Genomic DNA, 27,993 nt, shown 5'->3' with positions numbered 1-27,993 from the left:
AGCTCCTGGCTTCAGGTCAGCACAGCTCTGGCTGTTGGGGCCATTTAAGGTGTGAACCAGAGGATGGAAGATCTCTCTCTGTGTCCCCCTCTCTGTCTGTAATTCTACCTCTCAAATAAATAAGCACAATCTTTTAAATCCACGCATGGAGGTCCTCGCGGATCGCACGAGGAACGTGTGTTATGAAGGCTTCTGCAGGCGCGGCACCGACACAGGCTCGGCCGGGGGGCGGGGCAGCAGGGGCAGTGGTTGAGACGCAGCTGGACCCCGCACCCCGCAGCCCCAGCTCCGGCCGCCGCACCCCCAGGGTTCCCCATGCGGGGAACAGAGCCTGCGAGGACGGCGCAGCTCTGTGGGCAGCCCCGGGAAGGCAGGCGAGGCTGGGCGGGACCACAGGTTTATTGAGGGCTCCAGGCACTCGCACACACACGCACACGCACGGCCTCACGACAACAGCACGGTTCCTCGGGACGCACGCGGTGGCCCCGAGGCAGGGGTGTGGTCTCCTCCCTGGGGCGCCCAGACCCCGCGGGGCCCCTTCCTCCGGGCGGGGCGGCGCCTCACTCCAGCGACTGCAGCATCAGCAGCTGCTTCAGCACCTTGGTCTGGCTCGTCTCGCGGATCTCGCCCGCCAGGAACATCTCGTCCACCACCGTGTAGACCTGGCGGGGAGACGGCCAGCGCTGAGAGGGGCGCCGCGGCCGGCCCCTCCCGGGCAGCGGGGGCTCCGACGGTCGCCCCAGAGCTGAGCGCGCGCACCCGGCCTACCTTGTAGAAGTTGAACACCAGGTCCAGTTCACAGACGTTATGGAAATACTCGTTTAAGACCTGCAGGGGCGGCGAGGGAAAGACGCGCTCAGGGACAGGGGCCGGGGAGACGCGCGAGGCAGGACGCGGGAGGCGGGCACCGCAGTGGGCAGGGCGGCGCGGACAGGGACGGGAGGCGGGCAACCGCGGTGGACAGGGACGGGAGGCGGGCAACCGCGGTGGACAGGGATGGGAGGCGGGCAGGGTGGCGGGCAGGGCGGCGCGGACAGGTACGGGAGGCGGGCACCGCGGACAGGGACGGGCACCGCGGTGGGCAGGGCGGCGCGGACAGGGCGGCGTGGACAGGGACGGGAGGCGGGGCCCGCGCACCTCCACGAAGTTGTGGATGGCCTCCAGGTAGGCCAGGTTGTTGTCGTTGACGTCCACGCAGATGCAGAAGTAGAGGCCGGCGTAGCGCCGGTAGATGATCTTGAAGTTGCGGAACTGCGGGCAGAGACGCGGTCAGCGGCTGTCGGCCCCTCCCCTGCGCATGCTCCCCGGGCTCAGCCCTGGGCCGCGGGCCCCGGAGGGACGCATCCCCGGGGAGGGGTGGGGGTGGGTGCGGGACATTGCGAGTCACAGAAGGCTTCCTGGAGGAGAGGCCGCCCGCAGAGACACGGGGAGGCCGAGGGTCCAGGCAGCGGGACGGCCAGCGTGCATGCTCAGGGCACGCCCCACACTCCCGCCCAGCCGCTCCTCTCCCTCGGTGGCTTCCTGTCACCTCTGGAGAGGGGCGGATTCCGGAGCCTGGAGGGCACCTGAGCACCCAGCCCACAGACACCTCCTGAGCACCCGCTGCGCGCCAGGCACCACGCCAGGCACCGCCCAGGATGCTGGCCTCGCTCAACCGTAACCCGCGTAAATATTACAACAGGAGCAGGACAACCGGCAAGAGAACACGCCTGGCCCCGGGCGTGTGTGTGTTTGCAAGGAAATAGAGAGACAGACGTAGATAGCGACGTTATGGCGTTGAAAAACACAAAGCCTTCGGCCAAAAAAAAAAAAAAAAAAAAAAAAAAAATAAAAAATCAAACAAATCTCCAGCTCCAGGTCCAGGGTGTGCGTCTGGCGCCATCTGGTGGCGGCCCCGAGTGCCAGTCTCTCTCGAAAAAGGATTTATTTATTTGAAAGCCGGAGCGACAGAAGGAGGGGAAGAGGGAGACAGTTTTCATTGGCTGATTCACTCCCCTAATGGCCGCGACAACCGAGCCTGGGCCAGGCCACTCATGGGGGAGCTCCGGATGGAGTTCCGGGCTCCGGGCTCCGACTCGGTGCGGCCCTGGCTGCTGCAAGGATTTTAAGAGTGAACCAGCAGATGGAAGATTCTGTCTGTCTCCCCGCCCCCGTCACCGTGGTAACAGTGACAGCAGCCACAGGGAACTAACGCGGGGATGAGGGAACACCTATGATGCGCACACAGGAAGAATGCATGGCGGGTCTCCATCTCATCCCTCCTTCTCCATCCCAAGTCCCCTCTTCCAGGAAGCCTGCCTGGGTTTCCATCTCATAAGAGGAACTTTTCTTTTAATGTCTCTTCTCCCTGATTCTCCTGAGTATGTTGGGGGATGGGATCAACTCTCTCTTGTTCTGATTCCATCCCCTCCTCCAGGAAGCCCTCCCTGACCCCTGGGCTGGGTCAGGTACCTGCCCATGGCGGCTATCCCTGTACGGAGATGGCCTATGTCCCTCCTGGACCGGGGCCCAGGAAGGCAGCGGCAGGCCATCTCAGCCTCCTCCCCTCCGGCCTCCAGCCACAGCCCCTTCCCGCCGCTGCCCCCACCCCTCTCTCCTCCACAGCTCCACAGCTGGTCCCAGCTCTGCCTCCAAAATACTCCTTGCCTGTGCCGGGCCAGTCACCAGTACCTGCCACCCGTCTGCCCGCCCGGGGGAGCCCCCTCCTGAGTGGTCCTGGCTTCTGCCCATGGGCCCACGTTGCCCTGGTCAACCTCCCTGCGGCGCCCAGGCCCCACGGCACCCCCCTCACACCCCGTCGCCCTCACCTCCCTGCCCCTCCCTGGCTCACTCCACCTGTCCCTGGAGGGCCCAGGGGCACTCCTGCCTCAGGGCCTTTGCACGTGCTGCCCCCGGGGCCCCTTTCTCTCTGCTATCATCTCTCAGTGCTCAGCTCCCTCAGGTCTTGCTCAGAGGTCACCTTGCATCACCGCCTTCCTGCCCTCCACGCCACTCCCCACGGGCACGCGCTAGCGGCGCCGCCTCTTGCCTTGCAGGCATTCGTCACCGTTCCTATCTGTCTCCCGCACGCCAGCACCTCTGCAGCCAGGCACTGTGCTGGAACAGGGTCGGCACACAGAACCCCTGACAAGCGCGCTGAACCCTACAGGGCCTGGTCTCTCCACCTGGCTAATGCTGTGGGCATAAAGGATGGAACCTTCTAGAATCCGCCAAGCCCTTGACCGGCTTGGAACCGGCAGCTGGGAAGCTTGGGGGGGGGACTGGGGCGGGGCAGGCAGGCTGGGAGGGCGGGGCCTCGCAGTCTGCTTCCCTCCCACTGGGCTCACACAGGCCCATTCACAGCAAGCGTAAATGAGAGAGCGGGAGGGCGGGGCGCGGGGCGGCTCCGGGCGGGCGTCACCTCCACGAAGTTGGTGTGCTTGGCGTCGCGCACGGTGACCACGGCGTGCACCTCCTCGATCAGCTTCTGCTTCTCGTCGTCGTCGAACTGCATGTACCACTTGGCCAGGCGCGTCTTGCCCGCCCGGTTCTGGATGAGGATGAAGCGGATCTGCGGGCGGGGTGGGGGGGGGGCGTGAGCGGCTCTGTCCGCCAGGGGGCGCCACGCGGCCGCACCAGGGAGGGCAGAGGCAGCCGGGCCAGGCGGGCGGCCTCTGCTCCGCAGCTCCCCGGAGGCGCTGAGGGATAAGCGGGTTTAGCGACTTTCTCTGCTTCTCAGGATTCAGGGAGCGGGGTGGGAAGTGGAGCAGCCGGGACTCGAACTGGGGCTCAGCCGGGCGCTGGCGCTGCGGGAAGTGGCTTCAGCGCCGCGCCGCCATGCTGGGCCCGCAGGTTGCTCGGCTGTGATCTGTTTCGTGTAACCCACAGGCCGTGAAGCTGACCCGCCGACAGCACAGACAGCTGATGGTTCTTGGGCTGCTCCCAGGCTGCTGGCCTGGGCCTGGCCCAGCCCTGCCAGCTGCAGAGCCTGGTACGTGAACCGGGGATGGAAGACCTCCCTCTCCCTCTCTCACTCTCTGCCTTTCAAACAAATGAAAGAAACACCCACAGCTACTGCCACTCACTCCCCCGTCTACCCCAGGCAGCCGCTCATCTTCCGGTCCCTGCAGGTCCGCCTGTTCTAGGCCTTTCTACACAGGGAGTCCTCGCGGGCCAGGCTGCCCCAGGCTGGAGCACACGCAGGCTCTGCCCCTCCGGTGAGTCGGGCTCCCGCGGGACCGGCTGGCCACTCCCCCGGGCACACGGCCGTTCCTGCTGCGTCTTGGTGACGCTGAGCAAGGCCGCTAGAACCTCTGGGAGAGTCTGTGCGTGGGCACGGTTGCACCCAGGAGAGGAAGCCCTGGGCCCCTGCTAACTCCACGCTTCCCGCTCCGGGGACTGAACTGGTTCCCAGAGCATCTGAGGTCAGTGACCTCACAGCCAGGTGCCTCGCTTCTCACAAGGAGAGACGCTGCTTGGATGCACGCATTTCAAACTTTTTTTTGTACTGGAGGCCAGCGCTATGGCAGCGGGTTAAGCCACCGTCTGTGACGCGGGCGTCCCATATGGGCGCCAGTTCCAGTCCCTGCTGTCCTCTTCCCATCCAGCTCCCTGCTAGTGCACCTGGGAAAGCAGCAGGGGATGGCTCACGTGGTCGGGCCCTGCACCCACGTGGGAGACCCGGATGGAGCTCCTGGCTCCTGGCTTCAGCCTGGCCCAGCCCCAGCCATTACGGTCTCCCTCTCTCTCTCTGTAACTCTCTCAAATAAATGACTAAATAAATCTTCATGGTATGGTATGGGTATGGTGGGAAGAATCACTATAAAGTTGTACTTATGAAATGCACCAAGTTTGTATTCCTTAAATAAAGGGTTTCTGGGGGGTGGGGAATGAATAAAAAGAAGTGTTAAAAATGTGTTTTGGGCTGGCACCGCGGCTCACTAGGCTAATCCTCCGCCTGTGGCGCGGGCACACCGGGTTCTAGTCCCGGTCGGGGCGCTGGATTCTGTCCCGGTTGCCCCTCTTCCAGGCCAGCTCTCTGCTGTGGCCAGGGAGTGCAGTGGAGGATGGCCCAGGTGCTTGGGCCCTGCACCCCATGGGAGACCAGGAGAAGCACCTGGCTCCTGCCATTGGATCAGCACGCTGTGCCGGCCGCAGCGCACCAGCCGCGGCGGCCATTGGAGGGTGAACCAACGGCAAAAGGAAGACCTTTCTCTCTGTCTCTCTCTCTCACTGTCCACTCTGCCTATAAAAAATTTAAAAAAAAAATGTGTTTTGTAACAACACAAACTTATCTTTTAGATCCACTTCCCACGCCCTTTGTGAAATCCCCTTGTCTACGTCAGCGGCCAGCACGGAGCCCGGCATGTACCGGGGCTGGCAGCAGTCGTAGCTGGGAAGTCCATTCCTAGGGCTCTGGGTGGCCAGGTCGACCCCAGGGTGCCTTCGCCACCAACGAGGCCTGCCACCAGCTGGCGAACGGCACAAACTCTGGGGCCAGAATCCTGGCACGGCCAGTGACCGGCTATGTGGGCCTTGGCTTCCCAATCTCACGCAGGTAATGAGAGGGTGGCCCCCATGGGCTCACACGCCAGGTCAGAGAGAAGGCGGGGGTGTGACACGGGGGTACTTCAAAAGCTCCATGTGGAATCGAATCAAAAGCTAAGCTCTGGGGTGTGTGGCCTTGGGACCCCGTATCCCATCCTGCAATGCCTGGGGGCGGGTTCTCACTGCTTCCTGGGAGGCAGCCAGTAATGGCCCCTGCCACCAAGGTGGGAGGCCTTGGCCCAGCCCAGCCCTGGCTGTTGCAGCCATTTGGGGAGTGACTGGTGCATGGCAGCCCTGTGTCTGTCTGTCCATCTGCTCTCTTGCTCTGACTCTGAAAAATTTTTTTTAAGATACGTTTATTTTGGCACAAAAAAATTGAAATCCGTGCATATAAGTGGTCTTCAGAAAGTTCACCAAGAATGTGTATGTTGGAAAAAACTATAGGATTTCCAATCATTTTTTTTTTGTCAACAACAACATTAACTTCTCTTTTGAGTCCATTTTCCCATAAGCCTGTTCTTTTTTCCCTTTTTTTAAGTTAAGAAGAAGGGAAGGGCGTGAGCGAGGGAGCCCCCATCGCCCATCCGCTGGCAAACTGCAGACGCCCACCACGTCTGAGACCAGGCCAGCCCAAAGCCGGGAGCTGGGGCCTCCATCCAGGGGCCCAGTCACTGCTGCCTCCCAGGTGCGCACCAGCAGGCAGCTGGGGCCGGGAGCGGAGCCAGGCGTCGAACCCAGGCCATGAGCACCTTAGCTGCCAGGCCAGATGGCTGCCTCCCCCAGGCACAGCACCAGGTGTGTGCCAGCTCTCGATAGCTTTATAATTATGATGCGACGTTGGGAAAGCCATGGCCTTAGCTCCCCCCGCTGGGAAGCCTGGCTCCGGGTCCGCGCTGGCTGGGAGAACAGGGAAGCCTAAGGACTCCAAGGCTCAGGAGTCCAAAGCCCCCGCCCAAACTCCACAGGGAGTCCACTTTCTTTCCCAAACCTCCTTGCCCCCTCCCCCAAGCCCGACAGGAAGAGGAAGTGACACTGGCCTTCCAAGAACTCCATCTGCTGAGCCAGGGAAAACCACTTCCCAGCAGGGCAGGGGGTCCTGGGCAGGAAGGGAAGGGGGTGGGAAAGACCCAAGCCAGGCAGCCAGCGGGGAGCCAGACCGGCCTGCAGGGTTGCCGGACAGCTCGGCCGCCACATTCCAAATCCCCAGGCCCCCAGACCCCCCCCCCCCCAGCTGCTGCTCCCCTTCGATCTCCGCTCTCTCTGGCCTGGGGGTCCGGGGCCACCCCAGCAACTCCAGGAGCGCCGCCCTTTGTTCCAAGGGTCACTGTCTCGCTGTTCTTACGCCCTCCCCCATTCGTGCCCTTTGCTGAGTCTCCGACCAAAGCACCCCTGCTTGGTTCCAAAGCCCCGCCCTGGGAGAAGAAGGGCGCCCCCAAGTCCAAAGCTCAGTCCTTGCCCCCAAGAGCCCCCTCCCCAAATCTCACACTTCCAAGCCTCCCTCCCAGCCCCCAAGCGCTCTCTCTCTCTCCCTCTCGCTCCCCATTCATTTGGAGTATCGGCCCCCCACTCCGAGCCCTCCGCCCCGACCCTAAAACCTCCAGACTGCAGCGCTCAGCCTGCTCTCCCTCACCCGCAGGATCTCGTCCCGCTGCCGATACCCCCCCGCCACACACTGCCAGGCTAGCTCCTCGCCCCTGGCGACCGCCCCATCGGAGGGCCCTCCGGCCCCCGGCCCCAGGCCTCCCGTCCTCCTCCTTCGCCCCCTCCCCGCCTCCACCACCTACTACCGAGACCGCCTTCACGAGTTGCTTCCGTTTCGGAAGCCCCCAACCCCCTCCACTGCCTCCCACCGCACAGCTCCCCCCGCCCCCGCTGGCATCCCGGCCCCCTGTCCCCTCGGCTCGAGACCTCGGAGCATCCACGAGCGCAGATTCAAGGCCCCCTTGGCCGCCTTCTTGGCCCCAATCCCGAGAGCCCGCGCCCGACCCAGACCGTCCGCGGCACGAGAGGGACTGTCAGCACCAGGACGAGCCCCGGCTGTTGACACCTGCACCCCGCTCCGCCCGTCCCCACCGCGGGCGCGCCCCCGTTACCATGGCGACCCCTGACTGGACCCCAGCGGCCCAGGTCCCGCGGCGACTGGGCGGCTCCGGCTCCGGCTGCAGTCGGGGGGCCTAGCGCCAGAGCGGACTTCCGGCAGGAGGACCCGCCTGCCCTCCCGCGCACTGCCCTCCCGCGCACAGCCCTCTGGGACTTGAAGTCCCACGAATGGGACGGCTCTCCCGCGGGGCAAGCTGGGGGAAAGTGTCCGGTCGGCTTCCCGGCAGGCTGCGCGATTGTCCTTTTCCTACCAAACGATTCAGGGCCCAAGTGCACGTTGGGAGTTGAGGGAGGAAAGTCTCGCCAGAGGACTACAATTCCCGACATGCATGTGAGCCGGCGGGCGTTGCATTCTGGGAAATGTAGTTCTGGCAGCCTCTCCTACTCAATCCCTGCCCCGCGAGGAGAACTGCATCCTGGGAATAGTAGTTTTTAAATAAGAAACTATACTGGGTTGCTAGAAATGGGCTTTGCTTAAAACACGTTCAAAAAAGATACTCGCATCCCACATGGAGTGCATGAGTTCAGTATTAAAAAAAAATTAAAAAGGTGAGCCTGAATTTGAGAGTCAGACTGTGTGAGGTTGGACCAGCGATTCATTCAATTCTACAAATTTCCTATGATAGGGCTGTGTTTTTGTTTTTAAGATTTGTTTGTTTATTTGCGCCGGCGCCACGGCTCACTAGGCTAATCCTCCGCCTGCGGCGCCAGCACACCGGGTTCTAGTCCCGGTCGGGGCGCCAGATTCTGTCCCGGTTGCCCCTCTTCCAGTCCAGCTCTCTGCTATGGCCCAGGAGGGCAGTGGAGGATGGCCCAAGTCCTTGGGCCCTGCACTCGAATGGGAGACCAGGCTCCTGGCTTCGGATCAGTGCGATGTGCCGGCTGCAGCACGCCGGCCACGGCGGCCATTGGAGGGTGAACCAACGGCAAAAGGAAGACCTTTCTCTCTGTCTCTCTCTCTCACTGTCCACTCTGCCTGTCAAAAAATAAAAATAAAAAGATTTGTTTTTTTTTTTTTTTATTTGAAAGAGTTACACGGAGGCAGAAGCAGAGACACACAGAGAGATAGATCTTCCATCTGCTTGTTCACTCCCCAGATGGCTGCAATGGCTGGAACTGCGCCGATCCGAAGCCAGGAGCCAGGAGCTTCTTCTGGGTCTCCCAAACGGGTGCAGGGGCCCAAGGACTTGGGCCATCTTCTGCTGCTTTCCCAGGCCATAGCAGAGAGCTGGATCGGAAGTGGAGAAGCCGGGACTGGAACCAGTGCCCACATGGGATCCCGGCACTGGAGGCGGTGGTTTGACCTGCTCCACCACAGCACCGGCCCTCAGCTGAAATTCTTACGCAGTTTGTGGGACGATTCAGTGGTGCATCCACTTTTGTGGGATACGTCCTGGGGCAAGGTGACCACAAGTGTGTAGAGAGGAGTGAGCCGTGTGACCAGCGATCCTGTGAGCAACAGGGACAAACCGTCCGCCCTACACACAGCGACGCGGGTGGGTCTCACAGCAAGGGACGAAGCAGCCATGAGCTGGAGCACGAACTCCACGATTCCATTATGTAAAGTGCAAAAACAGGCAAAACGAACCTGCAGGTGGGTGGGGCCGGATGAGGGAGTGGGAGAGGGACCGGTGGCCCTGACAGGTTGGTGTCGCTGTGTTTCTTTATCTTTATCTCGGTGCTGTTCTCCGTGAATTCCCATGAGGCTGTGCCCTTGCAATGTGGGCACTTCTTGGTGTGTGTTATATTTGAATCTGAGTTTTGTAAAACCATGGGGTGAGTGTACAGGTAAGCTGCTGCTTAGGACGCCCACATCCCACATTGGAGTTCTTGGGTCCCAATCCTGGTTCTGCCTCCAATCCACTTTCCTGCTGGGAAGCAGTAGGTGACGACTCAAATAGTTCAGTTCCTACCACTCCCCTGTAGCTCCAGGTTTTGGCCAGACCCAGTCCTGGCTGTTGTGGGGATTTGGGGACTGAATCGTTTAAATAATTTTTTTTAAAGATTTATTTTATTTATTTGAAAGAGTTACAGAGGCGGGAGGGGGGGAGAGGTCTTCCATCTGCTGGTTCACTCCCCCAATTGGCCACTACGGCTGGAGCTGCGCCGATCTGAAGCCAGGAGCCAGGAGCCTCCTCCAGGTCTCCCACGTAGATGCACGGGCCCAAGGACCTGGGCCATCTTCTACTGCTTTCCCAGAACATAGCAGAGAGCTAGATCGGAAGAGGAGCAGCCGGGACTCGAACCAGCGCCCTTATGGGATGCCGGCACTGCAGGCGGCGGCTTTATCCGCTACGCCACACTGCCGGTCCCTCAAATAAATTAAAAAAAAAAAAAAACATTTTTTTTTTCAAGTTTATAAACAGAGCTTCAACGTGCACCTCGCCCAGCAGATAATCAGCGCGTGCGCACTAAGTGTCAATCGCGAGCCCGGTGCTGAGAATGCGAGGCGAATCTGAGCATCCCCGCCTCCGGGTCCTTCGTCGTGATTGGCTACGCTGCTGACCAATGGCGGAAGAGTTCCCCGCTCGGCCACGCCCCGGCCGCTGGGCGCTTCAGCCACCTGCAGCTCGCTCGGTTCGGTTTGTAGGCGGCGCTGTGGGCTCGCCGACTGGTCGGTCACGCTCAGGCCCGGTCCCCACCCTCCGATTTTTTTCAGATCCTCAGGAATGGGGAGACTATGACCCTGCGACCCTGCCCTCTTTGCAAAAATTATTTTTTTTGCGGGTTGTTCTGCGTGCGCATCTAAAGACGAGGTTCGGGACCCCATGCCGGGTCTCGGACCACCGGCCATTCGGGCTCCCCAGGCCGATGCTTGGGAAATCTGGACAGCGGCCCAAGCCTGCAGCCGGCACTGCTCTCGGTCGGCCGATTGTGTATCCTGGTGCGGAGGCTGGCCGGGTGCGCGGGGGGTGGCTACACCAGCTGGTGGCCACCAGCCTGCTCGAGCCCCGAAGACAACTGCGGAGCTCGGCGCCCCTCCTCCTCGGGAGCTCCCCCTGCTTGGCGCTCCAATCTGTGCCTGGGACATCGGGCGGTCACCACCTCGGTCCTGGCCCTGCCCTCACGGAGCGTACAGGCTCAAGGGACAGAAAGACCTGTCACCAGACAGGATGACTCAGAGTGGTGTGGGCTGGGATGAGGGGGCCTGGGGCAGGGCGGCGGGGGGGGGGGTGTCGGGGACTCAGGCTGTGGGATCCAGGAAGACCTCCTGGAAGAAGCGGCAAGGAGTTTTGTCTATGTGGTGCCACGGCTCCCAGTGCCAACCGGCCTCTGCGTTGGACATGGGAGGCATTCATTTATTCATTAACAAATATTTATTGTGGGTCATTTGACAGACGGGAACGTGCCAGAGTTCCTGAAGTCAAAGGGTTCACAGGTAGAATGGTGCCGCCCCAACAGAGCTTCAAGCCCGGATGTGGGGTTATGAAGAGGCAGGGTGCGGCCGGTCACCAGTGGAGCGGGTCTGAGTCTCAGGTCTGCCACGTACCACCTGTGTAACCTCTCCCACACACGGTGTCGGGAGGGTTAAGTGAATCCACACTATTGCCTGGAACAGTGTTCCTGTTATTCAAGACTGAAGGGGCAGGCGAAATCCTGGAGGCCACTCTGAGGAAGTGATGTCAAGACAGAGTTGAGCGGTAAGGTGGAGTTGATACCCCAAAAGAGGGAAAGCGGGGACCGCGGTGGGCTAAGTCTGTGCCTGTGTCACAGGCTTGGCAAGGCTGGACAGACCCAGAACGCTGTGTAGATAAAGACATTCATTTGAGGTTGGGGTGTCTGGGGTGTCTTTCCTGTTCCCCGCTTTCCATGTTCCCTCAAGTGATCTCAAAATCACCGATGTTTGCAAAGACAGCCTGGGCGCCTGACTGGCAGCCCAAAACGTCTTTACAAAAGTTTTTAAAAGTCATATGTAAAAATCAGACTAGATGCATTAAAAGTGCTAAACTGAAGAAAAACGTTCATGGGAAAAATCTTTGATCAGAAGAGCTTTATTGAATGGGACGTTCTAGAATTCGACCCCACGTCATTTTACGTAGTAGAGCACTGAACTTCGTGCGTGGCGTGAGTTTTAGCATTTTTTAAGTATACAGGAGTTCCCCCTTATCCGCAACATGAGTACTGGGCTTCCCAGAGAGATTACACTCACGTAACTTGAGAGAGAGAGAGAGACCTCCTCATGCATTCCAGAGAGGCTGACTCGGCGGCGCCGGGAAAGCCCCTCTCCCACCATCCCACCCCTGCTTCCGGCACGAATCCCAGAGGGACCCCTTCTCGGTTCGGGGGACTCAAAGGTGACGGCGGCGCCCTCTCCCATCGCTGCCTCCCCTCCAGCGTCCGTAACGCCGGCTGCCTTCCAGCCATTTGCCCGGCGCTGGGCTGGAGGGCAAGGAGGCACGCCGAGCCAGGCCGGGCCGCCTTCCTCGTCCCAGGGACCCGGCCCACCTCGGGGTCAAGAGCAAGTCGGGCCGCCACGCGGGTCGCAGGCGCAGGTCCCCCGGCGCAGAGCACGCGCTCCGCAGCCCCGCCCCTTCTTCCGGGACGACGAATCGCCAGGCTCGGATTGGGCTGCGGCGGGCCACGCCTCCTCGCGCTGCCCAATCAACTCCCTCCCTGGGTGCGCTCCCTCCTCCCTGGCCCCGCCCCACCGCCCCACGTTACGTCGCCCTCTCTCTCTCTCTTCCTCCGTTATCCCGGGGGCCGCGGCTTAGCGCGGCAAGCCCACCTCCCCGTGCCTCCCATTGGCTGCCTAGGTCCCGCGCGAGCGGGATCGCGCCCTTTGCCCCCGCCTCCAGAGCCAGGCCATGCCTCTCCGCTCCAGTTTTCTCCTAGAGACCGCGCGAGGCTGCGGGGGTCGGCAGCGGCTGCTCCCGGCGCGCGCAAGGACGCGCGCTCCCACGGCGGGCCACGCCCTCCGCCTCGCGCCGGCCTCGGGCAGCCCCTTCCGCGCACGCGCACTCGCCCGCCCCGCTCCCTCAGCCCGTTCGCGGGTCTCCTGGCGCTCGGTGTCGCCGCCGCCGCCGCCGCCGTCGCAGGAGCGGCATTTCCTCGGGGCGCAGGCGCACTGCACCGCCCGCTCCCAGTCCCAGACCGCAGCGGGCGCGCAGGCGCTCTCGCGGCTCCCGCGGCCTCGCGCCGGTTATCCGCACCGCCCCTCCCGCGGCGCGCGCCCAGGGGCCGTTATCCCCCTGCAGCGGTCCCGCGCCGCGCACGCGCAGTCCTGAGGCGGGGGGTGCGTGTGTGTGTGTGCGCGCGCGCGGGCGCGGCGGCCGCAGGAAGGAGGCGCCGCCGCCGCCGCCATTGCGAGGGAGGAGGGAGGGAGCGAGCGAGCGAGGCTGGTCCGCCCTCCCCCTGGTTCCCGCCCCTCCCCCCTTCCCCTCCCCGCCCCCCGCCCCGAGGGAGAGCCGCGGCGCGGCGGGAGGAGGAGGTGGAGGAGGCGGAGGAGGGAGCCCGCGAGGGAGGGTCCGCCCGGCCCCCCGCCGCCGGAGCCGCCGCCGCCGCCGCCGCCGCAGCCGCCGCTGGACGAGGAGCAGGGGAACATGGCGCCGGGGCCGCCGTCGCCGCGGCCGGGATCCCCGAGGCCGGGGCCGCGCTGAGGGCGCAGGCTGGTGAGTGCGCGAGCTCGCGGGCCCCGGGCGGCGAGGCCGGGCGCCGCCCCGCTGCGGGGTCCAGGGGGAGGCGGGGACGGCGGGGCCCGGAGCCCGCGAACAATGGAGGAGCCGGAGGGGGAGGGGAGGGAGCGGCCCCCCAGGCCCCCGGGCCCCGCCGGCCCCGCCGCGTCGCGCTCGGGCCCGGCCCGCAGGGCCCGCCTGCCCTTCGGACTCGCCCCTGTCCGCCCGGGGCCTGCTGTCCCCGCGTCTGCTCCCACCCCCAGCCCGTCGGGACCTGGTGTCTGCCTGGCCCCCCACCCCCGTCAGCCCTCCCTGCTCGCAGTTCCGCGCCTCCCCTCCCCTCCCCTGCCCCTCGGGGATGCCCTTGGCCGCTCCTGGCCTCCGCAGTGCCCTGGGGACCCACCTCCTCCCCGGTGACCCCTTGTGCATCCCTGCGTTCCGCTCCCCGATTCTGCTGCCACCACGCTGGGGCTCTGGCCCCGGCTCCTGGGTGGACCTGTCCGGTAGTCCTGCCTCCCGGTCTCTCGCGCCCCCAGGAGCTGTCCCTTGAGGACCTGCGGGTGCTTCTTGGAGATCCAGCCAACACCCCCGTTCGCGGGGGCACGGCTGCGCCCAGGTCTTCGCCTAGGACGTCCCTGCTCCTCCCCGGGGGCCCTGCAGCCCTTCGCGTCGGGCCCTCGTCTCCATCCCGGGGATGCTGCTGGCCGGGCCTCTGGCCCCGCAGCCCCTGCGTGCGCCGTGCTGGCCTGCTGCCCCGCTCAGCTTTTGCTCCAGACCTTTCTGCCTCCCTGCTCTGCCCCCTCGCCCGACCTCGGTGCCTGCTGGGCCTCCTCCCCCTTCAAGGTGCCTGCCTGCCCTCTCTAACCAGCCGGAGCTCACCCCCAGTTCCCTCGCAGGTGTCCTCGTCCGCGCCTTCTTCTCGGGGCTCCTCTGAGCTGCCCTGCCGGCCGCTCCCTCTTTTTGGGACTGTCTCCCCTCCAGCCCTGCCCGGCCCGAGCCTGCTTCCTGCCGCCGCCTCCGCCCTGCCCCCTGACTGCTCCTGGACTTGCCCGGTGCCTCTGCCCCCGCCGCGTCCGCAGCTCCCAGGCCTGCATCTTCGCTCTGCGCCCATCCCCGGCCCCGTGCGCCTGTGGGTAGCCGTCCTGTGGCCGTGCCCTGTTGGAGGGGTCCTCTCTAGCCGGTCTTCTGACAACTGCCTCCTATCCGTTCCCTCCGCGGTCCGCCCGACCTGCTGCCCCTCTGTGCCCACTGCTGCGGCCCTGGCCTCTCTGCTGGGACACTAAGCTGTCGTCTTAGCCGTTCCTTCCTCTGGGAGCCGCCTCAGCTCTTCGCTAGGTCACTCCCTCTCCATACCCCTCTCGCGGTCTGTGCCTCCGTGTCTCCTCGCCTTTCCCCCCTTTCCCCACCGCATCCTGCCTGGCTCCTTCTCTTCCCATCCAGTTCCTGTCGGACCTGCCTCTGCCGGCTCCCCACCCATGGCTCAGCATTGCCGGAGTGCTTCCCCTTTGCAGGCCTGGCGGGCTCTGGGCCCCAGCCCTCAGCTCTGAGGCTGACCTGACCCCCCCTCCCGGGGCTCTGTCCCCAGGATCCCCAGAGAGCCGGGTGAATAGGTTCCTGCTCCCTGGAGTCTGGAAGTGTCTCCACGGCTCCCACCTCTCCCGAGGCTAGTGGAGTGTTGGGAGTGGCTCGCACTCGGGCCTGGTTTCCTCTCCCCTTCCCATCCCTGGGCTTTGCAGCTTTGTGTCCCCTGGACTGCAGCTGCTCGCAGGTCCTTATCTCTCCTGGGCTGGGGCAGGGAGACACTTGCCCCAAGGCAGTCCTGCTGGGAGATCTTAGGAGTGTGCTTTTTTGTTTTTTTCCAGCTGACAAGTCGTGTTTCTGTTTTACCCCTAGCTGGGGAAATGCCAGTTCTCAAGTTCTCCTCAGTCCCTCGGGGCTATGGCCACACTTGGTGTTTACTGCTCTGGGCCTGCAGAAGCCACGGAGCCCTGGCTTCCCGGAGCCCTGGCTTCCCTGACGGCCTCCGTTTGGCCGGCTGACCTTGGGGGAGGGGCTCGGAGGAGGTGGGTTTCTTTCTTTTTCACCCCTGCCCCAGGAAGGCTCCAGCTTGCCGGTCTTCAGCCTGGTGCAGCCTGGTGAGGGCCTGGGTTTGCAAAGCTTTGCGGTTGTTTGTTGAAAGAGAGAGTGCCAAGTGTCACAGGGATTTCTGCCCCCTGGCACTGCAGGCGCTCCCAGCCACAGGAGCCGAGAGCCTCTGGCCAGATCCACAGGCTAATCCAGGGGCGCCGGTGTGCAGGGGTGTGTGGGTGGGCCATGACGTTCCCCAAGCAAACCCTTTGGGTGACCTGGTTTGATGGCGTGGAGAGGGGTGCCGGGAGCTGGCTGATGGGGTGGATTTAGACTTCTTACCTGGGAACTGTGCCTTGTTACCTTTCATTGAGCTGTTCTCTTCAGTGGTCTACTGGGGCTGGGGCTTAGGAAATCGATTGGGAGGTAGAGATGGTTTTGTAGAAAAGTCATCCAACCCTTTTTCTTTCTTAACTTGGGAGAGGGGATTTTGGCTTGTTTTATTCTGTAAATATATCAAAAGCCTGAATTTTTTTCTCCTGTGACCTGAGGCAGTGGCATATTAAAGCTGCCGTCTGGTGTGATGGAGTATTTATTGGAAGGGTTTTCCTAACTGCGCTAGGACCAAACTTTGTTTATTTCAGCGCTGAGAAATTGTTCCCTGTGATCACATTTGAAATACTAAACACGCATGTGCAGAGTCAGACCCTTGACTTATCAGATGCTAGGGCTGGGCGGGGGTCCCTGACTGTTAACTCTTTAGGACTTTTCCGACCTGCAGAGCGAGCATTTCAGTCAGCAGTGTTTCACTGTCGTTGACTTAAAGAATTAGTGTTCATCCTCATGGCTGGTGAATCATTCGCCAAATTTATTTTAGAGATTGTGTGACCCTTGTTGGTATAAATAGCTGTTTTGTTTTTTATTCTTATGGGGAAGCGACAGCTAATTAAGAATAAAAACAAGTGGGTATTCAGTACCACTTAAATTTGTGTTCCAGAGTTTTCCGTATTACTGCCAGCCTTAAAAGTTTCTGCATCGCCCAGAGCCTAAGTTTACATAACAGGAGAGGAGCCGGAAGAACAAAGGGCTGATTTTTCTTCCGAAACTGGGAGCTGATGTTCCAGAGACTGTCAGACATCTCTGATGGCAGCACAGGCTCCACCCCCAGCATTGACATTTGCTGTCGCGCTGGGATTGGGAGCTGCGGAAATGCGAGGTGGTAGCCTTGGCCTTCTGGAACGGCTAACGTGCCAGCTGGGGCGGGGCGCAGCGCAGGAGCAGGCGGTAGATGCTGCTTCTGCCCGGTAACGTGTCTTCAAGGGCTCCTGCTCCATCTAGAAAAATCTCCACAAAGACTTTGAGAAACCGGCCTGATCGGAGTTCCTTCTTCCTTTCTTTCTCCTTTGGCTACATATTTCTTTTTGCCTGTGTCTCCTCCCGGTTACCCAGCCCTCTTTTTTCTTGGCACGGTGAAGGCTGTAGGGCAAACAAGTGAGAAGACAGTACTGTTGTAACACAGAGGGAAGAGTTGTCAGTGTGCTGATCCGTGGAGCTGGTTGTGACTTGGCCAGGGACAGTCCAGGAGGGATGGGGGCTGCACAGCTGCCTGATGAGACCGTGCGTGATGAGGGGACATAGCAGGTCGGCACAGCTGGCGATGAAAAGGTGGGAGTGGGAGTGACTGTGCTGTGACGACTGTCATTCATCACCAGGCAGTCTAAACAGTGTCTCACTTTACCCAGTCAGTGTGGCATTGGACTGATCATCTCGTGTGGTTGTTAAAAGTTTCTTTACAATAGGTTAGATTGAGAGTCTTCGCTTGAGAGGGGACGGTGAGTGGCAGAAAGGACCGCCTCTGACCCTTGGCTTTGGCGCGACTCATCTTGAAAATTGGTGCCTGCTCTGACGTCCTCGCCTGCAGGTGGGGCCTGGTGTCCTGACAGGCTTCCTGTCACAGCAGAGTGCTGGACGTGAGGAGGCCCTGCCCTCAGTAGCTGGGACCCTGGACGAATGTCTGTGCCGTCTTTGGGCTTCACCTTCCTCCTGTGAGGTCTGGTGTGCTGTGGGCCAGGGAGAGCTGACAAGGAGGCTGGGCTCCCAATGCTGCTTGGATATGCGCCCCGCCCCTGCCCCTGCCCCTGCCCCTGCCCCTGCCCCTGGCTGCAGCCCATCCAGTCCTGTCACCCAGATCAGGCGAGGGGCTCTTTCCCCCGGAGGGTACAGTAAAGTGAGCTGGGCTACCTTTGTTGTGTGCTTTTTCTTTTTCTTTTTTTTTTTTTTTTTTTTGACAGGCAGAGTGGACAGTGAGAGAGAGAGAGACAGAGAGAAAGATCTTCCTTTGCCGTTGGTTCACCCTCCAATGGCCGCCGCGGCCGGCGCGCTGCGGCCGGCGCACCGCGCTGATCCGATGGCAGGAGCCAGGAGCCAGGTGCTTTTCCTGGTCTCCCATGGGGTGCAGGGCCCAAGCACTTGGGCCATCCTCCACTGCACTCCCTGGCCACAGCAGAGGGCTGGCCTGGAAGAGGGGCAACCGGGACAGAATCCGGCGCCCCGACCGGGACTAGAACCCGGTGTGCCGGCGCCGCTAGGCGGAGGATTAGCCTAGTGAGCCGCGGCGCCGGCCATGTTGTGTGCTTTTTCAAAATAAAATAAACACTGCCTGTTTTCCCAGCCATTCACATGGAAATTAGTTTATAATTTGGGGAGGAAGGGGCTGTCTTGACTGTGTTAGCTACAAAAGTAAAACCATGCACCTCTTTTAAAAACAATTCGGAATTTTTCAAGCTGAGTCATTGTTGACCTAGGCTCTCAAATAGCAGTGGTTTGAATAGCACTTGAGTTGCTGCTATTAAGGAAAGCAAACAAATCATTCACGTTCATCTTCCCAAAAGTTTCTTTCTTTTTAACTTCTGCTGCAGTGAAGAATTCTTGAAAATGACTCTTGGCGCCCGCCGATCTGACTCCCCTGTGTTCACACCTCTGGTGCTGAGACACCATCAGGTTGATATTCTAGCAGGAAACCAGGTCTTTTCAGCCATGTTCCAGGAAAGTAATATTTACTTTAACTGAAAATAGACAGACTTACCTGTGTCATCCACCCCTTCTTCTTTTGAAGCCAGCGGTATTGTTTTATGGAATTTGCAGTGGTTGGGTTTGTGGCTGTGGCCATTTCATACAGCTTTTGCCCTCTTAGTGTCTCTCCATTCTTATTTGGATGCCATCCTTCCTCTGCCCATTATTGTGATAAATCGAGTTTGAACAATTGAGAGGCGACTTCCTATGGTGTTAAGAAAGTAGAAGAAACTAGTCTTGGACCTGGCCCTGCCACTTACTGGCTGTGTGACTTTTGCCAACTGCGGTTCTTCTATGAAAACGGAAGGGATTATCTAGTGGTTCTCATTCTGTCTTATTTATAGATAATAGTATTTGATTGTTTTCTCTCTAGAGAACCCCTTGAGGATGGGTATCCTCTCAGAGGCAGATACCTTGTACTTGGTGACCCCCCACTACTTACGTGGTGATTGAACCTAAACTGGTGTTAGTGTATTTTTTTTTTTTTTTTTTTTTGACAGGTAGAGTTAGACAGTGAGAGAGAGAGACAGAGAGAAAGGTCTTCCTTCCATTGGTTCACTCCCCAAGTGGCCGCCACGGCCGGCGCTGCGCTGATCCGAAGCCAGGAGCCAGGTGCTTCTCCTGGTCTCCCATGCGGGTACAGGGCCAAGCACCTGGGCCATCCTCCACTGCACTCCTGGGCCACAGCAGAGAGCTGGCCTGGAAGAGGGGCAACTGGGACAGAATCCAGCGCCCCAACCGGGACTAGAACCCGGGGTGCCGGCGCCGCAGGTGGAGGATTAGCCAAGTGAGCCACGGCTCCGGCTGGTGTTAGTGTACTTTTAAAATGTATATATTTATTTTAAAAGAATTATTTATTTACTTCAGTTGAAAATCAGAATTAGGGAGGTCTTGCATCCTCTGGGTCACTCCCCAAATGGCTGCCACAGACAGGGCTAGGCCAGGCCTAATCCAGGAGCTAGGAGCTTCTTCCAGGTCTCCCATGTGAGAACAGGGGACTGACCCCTGGGGTCATCTTGCACTGCTTTCCCAGGTGCATCAGCAGGGAACTGGATTGGAAGTGGAGCAGCTGGGACCTGAACCTGTGCCCACACGGGATGCTGGCACTGCAGATGGCAGCTTAACCTGCTCTGCCACAGCGCTGGCCCCTATTTATTTATTTTTACTTATTTGGAAGGCAGAGAGACATCTATGGTTTACTCCCCAAATGCCTTCAACAAGCCGGGGGCCTGTAGGGACCCAGATACTTGAGCCATCACCCCCTTGGTCCCAGAGTGTGCATCAGCGGGAAGCTGGACTTGGAAGCTGAATCTGCCTACTTTCTGCATTGTTAGTGTCTTGACTAGGGTGACAGCTGTTAATAAAGCAGTAGAGCAGAATTATGAATCCAGATCTGTCTGATTTCAAAATTTGTGTTTATTTTATTAGGCTGCCTTGCCTCTGTTGGCTATAAGAATAAGCTGCAATTCATACCCTTAAAGAATTCATAGTCAGTTGCAGAACAGTTAACTGTATAACTGTATAATACAGCGATAGAGGGAAGAAGGTGTTGGCTGGACTAGTTCTGGTATGTGTCTGGCTCCTTGGGAGCCTGAAGGACGTCCATATTCAGAGACAGCACACATAGCAGGTTCCATACCACGGTGTTTTGCAAAGGCACATGTGCCAGCCTGCCCCTTCTAGCTAGTATACTGGAGAAGTTGAACAGAGCCTTTTATTTTATTCTTTTAAAATTTTTTTTCAAGATTTATTTATTTGAAAGGCAGAGTTACAGATAGAGGGAAGGATAGAGAGCTTCCATCTGCTGGTCCACTCCCAGATGGCTGCAGAGGCCAAGGCTGGGCCAGGCTGAAGCCAGGGGCCAGGGGCTTCATCCGGGTCTCCCGGGCAGACCTGGGTGTGGTGCAGTGGGTTAAGCTGCTACCTGCAACACAGGCATCCCGTATGAGCAGCTGTTGGAGTCCTGGTTACTCCAGTTCCAATCCAGCTCCCTGCTGATGCACCTGGGAAGGCAGCTGATGATGACCCAGGTGCTTGGGCCCCTGCCACCCATGTGGGGGATCCAGATGGAGTCCTTGGCTCCTGGCCAGCCCTAGATGTTGCCACTATTTAGGGGGTGAACCAGCAAATGGAAGATCTTTCTCTTTCTCTCCCCTTCTCCCCCTCCCTCTCTCTTCTTTTCCTTCCCCTTCCCTCTCCCTGTGTGACTTTGCCTTTCAAGTAAATAACCGAAAAAAAAAGATTTTTAAGGCAAGCTTGGATCCTGGCCCCTGACTTTTTTTTTTTTTTTTTAAGATTTATTTATTTATTTATTTGCCTTTGTGATAACCTTTCAATGGCCTCAATCATTGTGTATGTTTTCCGTGCTGTAGACGTGTGAGAAATTTCCTCCTCCATCCATGCCTCAGTTGAGGAATGCAGGTAAATTCTTTGACAGCTGAGAGGAGAGGGAAAGAGGCTTTGATTGCTGTGAGAGTGGGTGGGTGGTATCTGCCTGGTGTTACCAGTCAGTAGCCACAGAGGCTTTAATGACAGCCTTGCCTAACGTGGCTGTGATTTGCTATTTTGTGTATATAAAAGCAATGTATATTGCTTTTTTTAAAAGATTTATTTATCTGTTTGGAAGGCAGAGTTACAGAGAGAGAAGGAGAGGGACAGAGATCTTCCATCTGCTGCTTTACTCCCTAAATGATTGCAAAAGCCAGGGCTGGGTCAGGCTGAAGCCAGAAGCTTCATCCGGGTCTCATATGTGGGTGCAGGGGCCAAAGGACTAGGTCTGCCTTCTGCTTTCCTAGGCACATTAGCAGGGAGCAGGATCAGAAGTGGAGTAGCCGGGACTGGAACTGGCACCCATGTAGGATGCTGGCATTGCAGGCAGTGGCTTAACCTGCTGCACCACAATGCCAGCCCCTCTGCTTCTACTGCTTTCTCAAGCCATAGCAGAGAGCTGGATCGGAAGTGGAGGAGCCGGGATTTGAACCAGCACCCATGTAGGGTAGCAGCACTGCAGGCAGCAGCTTTACCTGCTATGCCACAGTTACAGCCTCAGTAGTTTATCAGTGTTTTAAGAGACAGATGACTTTGGTCTGCTTATAAGAATCTGTATGGACTGAGAAATGAAGATGCAAGCCAAGATCGTATACAGAGATATTAAGTATAGTGAAATTTATAAATTTAAAAAAAATCTGTTTTAACCTTAGGGGAATGGTTGCATTATGAAAAAGTATGGAGTTGTTAAAAACGTACGTTTTAGGCCAGTGCCTCGGCTCACTAGGCTAATCCTCCGCCTGCAGCACCGGCACCCCGGGTTCTAGTTCCAGTTGGTGTGCCAGATTCTGTCCTGGTTGCTCCTCTTCCAGGCCAGCTCTCTGCTGTGGCCCAGGAAGTCAGTGGAGGATGGCCCAAGTGCTTGGGCCCTGCACCCCATGGGAGACCAGGGGAAGCACCTGGCTCTTGGCTTCGGATCGGTGCAGCGCGCCGGCCATAGTGGCCATTTGGTGGGTGAACCGACGGAAGGAAGACCTTTCTCTCTGGCTCTCTCTCACTGTCTATAACTCTCTCTCTCTCTCTCTCTCTCTCTCTCTCACTAACTGCCTGGCCAAAAAAAAAAAAAAAAAAGTACGTTTTTAGAGAACACAATATGAGAAACTGCATACAAAATAAAGCTAAGCATGGGAAAAATGAGGGTATGGAAGCATAAACAGTATGACTAGTTATTTTAAAATATATATGGGAAAAGTGGGAGAAATATGCTGAAGTACTAGTGATGGTTATTTTTGTGATTTTGAATGATTAAGAATTTTTTTTCTGAGTTTTCCCAAGTTACCTACAGTGATTTTACTATTTCTGATTCAGGAAATAAAGGTTAAGCCCTTTTGTAAACATAGGAAAGAGAAATTGGGCTGGAAGGCAAGAAATTAGTAGTGTTGAGATCTACTGAACTTTAGCACTTTTGAAGTAATTTTAGTCTCTGATTTCAGGGAATAAATTGATCATTAACAGTATTATAAATTAATAACAATAATCTGCAAATAGTGTACCCAAAGCAAGTCCCCTCCTACTCACCTGATAGTAGCCCTCTTTTTTAAAAAAATGTTTTATTTGAAAGAGTTATAGAGAGAGGTGGAGCCAGAGAGAAAGGTCTTCCATTCGCTAGTTTCACTCCCAAGTGACTACAATGGCCAGAGCCAAGCTGATCTGAAGCTTTTTCTGGGTCTCCTACAGAGATTCCGGGACCCAAGGACTTGGGCCGTCGTCTTTTTTTTTTTTTTTTTTTTTTTTTTGACAGGCAGAGTGGACAGTGAGAGAGAGAGAGAGAGAGAGACAGAGAGCAGAGAGAAAGGTCTTTCTTTTTCCATCGGTTCACCTCGCAATGGCTGCTGCGGCTGGTGTGCTAAGGCTGGCGCACCGTGCTGATTGGAAGCCAGGAGCCAGGTGGTTCCTCCTGGTCTCCCATGTGGGTGCAGGGGCCAAGGACCTGGGCCATCCTCCACTGCACTCCCAGGCCACAGCAGAGAGCTGGCCTGGAAGAGGGGCAACCGGGACTGTAATCCGGGGTACTGGCGCCACAGGCGGAGGATTAGCCTATTGAGCCGCGGCGCCGGCCTTGGGCTGTCTTCTATTGCTTTCCCAGGACATAGCAGAGAGCTGGATTGAAAGAGGAGCAGCTGGGACTCAAACCGGTGCCCATATGAGGTGCTGGCAGTGCAGGCCGGGGCTTTACCCCACTGTGCCGCAGTGCCGGCCCCTATAGTAGCCCTCTAGAGTTGGGGGGTGTTTGCATCTGCTAGATGGAGAGCTGGGCTGCCGAGGTCCTGGCCCAAGGCTGCCTGGCCATTGGGTCCTCCTGCGGGCTGACCGAGCCCAGGCTTCACACTGCAGAATGCGCGCACACAGCACGACTGGGCTGAGATGGAGAGAACTGAGTGGCTGGCTGGCTGGAACTAAACCCCAGCCCCCTGTTCTCTTTTCTTCAAGGTTCCATTCCCCCAGGTCCCCCTGGTGTGCTTGTTGTGAGAGAAAGGAGCCATTGACACATTCTCCTTTTCTTGGTCAAAGTCAGAAGTAGCCATGAAGTTAGTTAGGCCTTCTCATTTATGGGCCCAAAATTTGTACATGAGATTTAAATAATTTAAATTTTATATATAAGTACTAATTTAACAATTTTAATAATTGTGTTTACCTAACTTTTAATCTACATAATTTTTCTTTAAAGAACTAAGAGTTCGGGGTCCTCTGCCTGCGGCGCTGGCATCCCATATGGGTGCTGGGTTCTAGTCCCGGTCGGGGCACCGGATTCTGTCCCAGTTGCCCCTCTTCCAGGCCAGCTCTCTGCTGTGGCCAGGGAGTGCAGTGGAGGATGGCCCAAGTGCTTGGGCCCTGCACCCCATGGGAGACCAGGAGAAGCACCTGGCTCCTGCCATCGGATCAGCGCAGCGCCGGCCGTGGCGGCCATTTGGGGAGTAAACCAACGGAAGGAAGACCTTTCTCTCTGTCTCTCTCTCTCACTGTCTGTAACTACCTGTCAAATAAATAAATAAATAAAAGATTAAAAAACAACAACAACTAAGAGTTCTTAAGCAGCAGGGAGAGCAGGCGAGGCCTCGGTAGCTGCAGAGGATAAAGGGCAGCGAGCCCTCTTCTCCCGTTCCTCCCCGCTCAGCTGCTGTCTGGTGTCCACGCTGTTGAGAGCACTAATCGCAAAACCTGCTCCTCCTCTCAGAATTATGAGCAGCGTTCCTTCCTCACAGGTCACACAAGGAATACCCTGTTGTATAGTAGAAAGTGAACACTTGAGAATGCTTTTCTTCCCTGATCCTATCTTTTTTGGTAAGATTTATTTATTTATTGGAAAGGCAGAGTAACAGAGAGAGAGAGAGAGAGAGAGAGAGAGAGAGATCTTTCATCTGCTGGTTCAACCCCCAAATGACTATAACAGCCGGGTCTGGGTCAGGCAGGAACCAGGAACTCCGTCCAGGTCTGCCGCATGGGTGGCAGGATGGTCAGCCCCTGCCAGCCCGTCAGCAGGAAGCTGGGTTGGAAGTGTGGTGCCTGAGGCACTTCATCTATAGAAGGGGCAATGTAGTGGTATCTACCTACAGTTACTATGCAAATGAGAGTAGTGTGTTCAAGAAGCTTGGGACAATGCCTGTGTCGTTATCAGTGCTGTGGATGCCTGCACTTGGCTTTCACAGACCAGAGGAAGAACTTGATGATGAGAAACAAATACAAATTTACCAGTTTTTAGTTTTGTCAAGCAGGGCACTGAAAGAGAGAGGGAGGGAGGGAGGAAGGAAATTCTCACCATTGTTTCGTAAAAATAGGATCCAGCAGCTGAATGAAAGAGCCCTTCCAAAGGAGGTTGGCACCTGACGTGGCCAGCGGGGAAGCTGCCACAGGCCAGCACCAGGACGGTGTGGACAGGTGTGTAGATAGCCAGGCATAGATTCTGTTTCCTTAAAGTGTTGAACTTCCTTGAGCTTTAGAGTCTCTAGGGCATTACTACCTCCCAGAGTCGTGGGCACTCAGAGAAGGGGAGTTTTTGCTAAGTGTTCAGTTGATGGGGCTGCTGCAGTCGTTGGGTGTGGTGCAGGAACTCCCCCGTGCCTGCTGGGTGCTCCTGGGAATCCCAGGCCGTAGAATATGGTGTTTCACTTGGAGGCAGTCTCCTGCCAGGTGTGTTCTCTTTGTCTTTTCCTATTGATTTCTCTAGCACCCGCTGGGGTCACTAAAGCAAAAACTAACACTCCCCTGCTGAGAATCCTCTGGCCTTCTGTGTTGCCTGCATGACCAAGTCCAGGCTCAGTAATGTGGCTAGGCCCAGCCCACCTTTAGGGCCTCCTACATACCCACACTACTGGCCTCTCCCTCGGCCGTCAGGGCTCTGGATCAGGCTGTGTCGTGTGTGTGTATGGATGTGTGCGCCTGTCTGGGTGGAGTGGGCTCCCTAGCAGCCCTTCTCTGGTCGGTGAGTCCCTGCCCGTCCTCCAGCGTGCCCTCAGTGTCCACTGCTCTCCAAGGCCTTGTGTGCCAGGATTTTCTCAGCTGTGCGCCATCAGCACTGTGCTGGTGTGGGCTGCGTAGTGTTTGCTCTGTGCACTGATGTGGTGATGGCTCTGCCTCAGTAGTCCCAGACATCAAGTACTGTTCCCTTCTCTCTGTCCTCAGGTGCCCACTTCAGGGGCGTTAGTGTTTGACCAGAGATTCTGTTTCCAGAGAGAGACGTTAGGCACATGCAATAAGCAAATGTGAATATGCACGATTTCCCCTGTCACACTCGTAGAGGCCAATGTGATTACTGTTCTGATCTTCCTTGTTTTGCTTCACCCCATATTGGCACAGAGGGGGCTTCCTCATTCTTTGTCTCAGCCTCCTGCTGTCCGTCAGACGACACGCCATAACTGACTCAGCCAGTCCTCTGTCCTGCTCATTTGGTGGGTTTCCAGTGCTTTGTCTGTGCAGTCAGCGCTGTAGAGAGGCCTTGAGCGGTAGCACTTTGCATGTGTGAGGTTACCCCTGTAGGAGAAACCCTAGAAGGGGACTTGTTGTCTCCTGCTCTGGGAAGTTGAAGGTATGTTGTTTTGCTTGCGTGCTGCCTGGTTTGTTACAGATGCTTAGTGATACTTGTCGGGGACGCCAGGTTGGACAGACGTTGAACTCTGAGCTTCTGCTGCAGCGTCTCGGGCTCTCCAGCTGACTTCTGCAGCTGGAGAGGTTCCTGCAGCTGTCCCCTTGACTGCGGGCAGTGTGCACACAGCCCTGAGGACACGCGTGAAGGCTCCCAGCCAGGGCTGGGCTGGCGTCCCACACCCACTTCCTAATACACAGCACAGATCCCTCTCCCCGTGAGCCACCCCGAGGGAGATGCTGTTACTTCCCGGCAGGTGAAGCCGGACTCCAGACAGCAGCCTTGAAGTAACCGTAACCAGTGGCTCCTTCTTCCTTTCTGTGTGCCAGGCACTGTGTATGCACTTTGCATATGTTGACTCAAGGAATCCACATAACACTAAGAAACAGAAACTATCTGTGTGCCCATTAGTCAGACGAGGAGCACATGCTAGGTGATGCAGCTGAAGAATTCCAAGGAAGGAGAGTGAAAACTTCCCCACTCCCCTTAGTCCCAGGCTTGGGGCAAGCAGAGTGGCACAGCAGGTTAGAGCTGCCTCTCAAGGTGTGCATCCTGCCTTAGTTAGAGTGCCTGTTCAAGTCCTGGCTCTTCTGCTTCCAGTCCAGCTCCCCACTGATGTGCCTGGGAAGGCAGAACACAGTCCAAGGGCTTGGGTTCCTGCCATCTATTTGGGAGACCCAGATAGTGTTCCTGGCTCCTAACTGTGGCCTGGATTAACCCTGGCTGTTGGGACATTTGGGGAATGAGCCAGTAGATGGAAGGCTTTCCCTTTCTTCTCTCTCCCTCTCTGTCATTCTGCCTTTCAAGTAAGTAAATTAATAAATGAATCTTGAAATAAAGTAGCAGGCTGGTTCTGTGTTCTGTCTCTTTTCTCTCTCCTCCTCCCCTGCCCCTCTTCCTACTGTTTTATTGATGTGCAGTTAGTCACCTGTGATTTCGTGTTCTGACCTTGATTATTGGGAAATGTTTCTCCTACTAAAAGGTATTTGGTTGGGCATAGTGCATTCTTTGGTTTGTTCCCTTGATCCCTAGTTTAGCTTACTTGTTAAAGATTTCCAGAATGATCTAACAGTTAAATCCAGTTCCACTTTTCCCTCTTCCTTTTTTTTTTTTTTTTAAGATTTTATTTATTTGAGAGGTAGAGTTACAGAGAGAGAGAGGGAGAGACAGAAAGGTCTTCCATCTGCTGCTTTACTCCCCAAAATGGCTGCAAGGGCTGGAGCTGGGTGATCCAGAGGCAGAACCTGGATCTGTCATACAGGTGCAGGGGCCCAAGCGCTTGGGCCATCTGCTGCTGCTTTCTCAGGCCATAGCAGGGAGCTGGATCAGAAGAGGAGCAGTTGGAACAGGAACAGGCGCCCATATGGGATACTGGCACTGGAGGTGGAGGCTTAGCCTACTATACCACAGCACTGCTCCTCCTCCCCCTTTTAAAGATTTATTTACTCATTTGAAAGGCAGAGCTACAGAGACAGACAGAGTGAGATCCACTGGTCCATCCCCAGCTTAGAGCTGGGTCGGGCCAGGAGCCAGGAGTTTGGTCCGGGTCTCCCATGTGTGTACAGAGGCCCAAGCATTTGGGCCATCTGCTGTTTTCCCAGGCGCATCAGCAAGGAGCTGGATTGAAAGTGGAGCATCTGGGAACTGGTGCCCGTGTGGGATGCCGGCCTGCAGATGGCTTTACCCGCTGTGCCATGGTGCTGGCCCCTTCCCTCCTCCTTTCAAGCAAGGTCCTAATTGGACTTCGTTATGTAGTTTTTTCATTTTACAGTACTTCTTCAAGGCTTCTCTTAGCAAAACAGAATTAGGTTTGTCACCCACTCATTTCTCTAATTCTTTCTTGAAGTGTTTTGCTTTGGGGTTGGGGAAGAGCTCTAGAAAGTTTGTGCGGTGTGACGCCTGGGAGGCTGATGGTGTGCTGTCATCGGCCGGACTGTAGTGCCATTTAATGCCCACTGCAAACGCTACTCTCCATTGCCACGGTCTGAG

General features: G+C 57.4%; 2 protein-coding genes across 2 annotated transcripts in view; one reads left to right on the top strand and one right to left on the bottom strand.

The window, feature by feature from the left end:
• Positions 1-381: 381 nt before the first annotated feature.
• On the bottom strand, positions 382-7,708 carry AP2S1 (adaptor related protein complex 2 subunit sigma 1). The gene is made up of 5 exons (XM_070062054.2): positions 7,620-7,708; positions 3,401-3,550; positions 1,138-1,251; positions 769-828; positions 382-662 (listed from the first exon to the last, which is right to left on the bottom strand). The coding sequence occupies exons 1-5, from the start codon at positions 7,620-7,622 to the stop codon at positions 561-563; spliced, it is 429 nt and encodes a 142-aa protein (XP_069918155.1). The 5' UTR covers positions 7,623-7,708; the 3' UTR covers positions 382-560.
• Positions 7,709-12,933: 5,225 nt separating this feature from the next.
• Positions 12,934-27,993, top strand: part of ARHGAP35 (Rho GTPase activating protein 35) — a 116,673-nt gene continuing 101,613 nt past the window's right edge. The window contains exon 1 of the mRNA XM_051837363.3: positions 12,934-13,235. The gene's annotated coding sequence lies outside the window, so the exon portion shown is untranslated. The remainder of the gene's footprint in view (positions 13,236-27,993) is intronic.

Source organism: Oryctolagus cuniculus, chromosome 18, assembly GCF_051225735.1.
Source record: "Oryctolagus cuniculus isolate XC-2025 breed Fujian yellow rabbit chromosome 18, ASM5122573v1, whole genome shotgun sequence".
Taxonomy (NCBI): domain Eukaryota; kingdom Metazoa; phylum Chordata; class Mammalia; order Lagomorpha; family Leporidae; genus Oryctolagus; species Oryctolagus cuniculus.
This window is presented reverse-complemented; position numbering and strand designations above follow the sequence as displayed.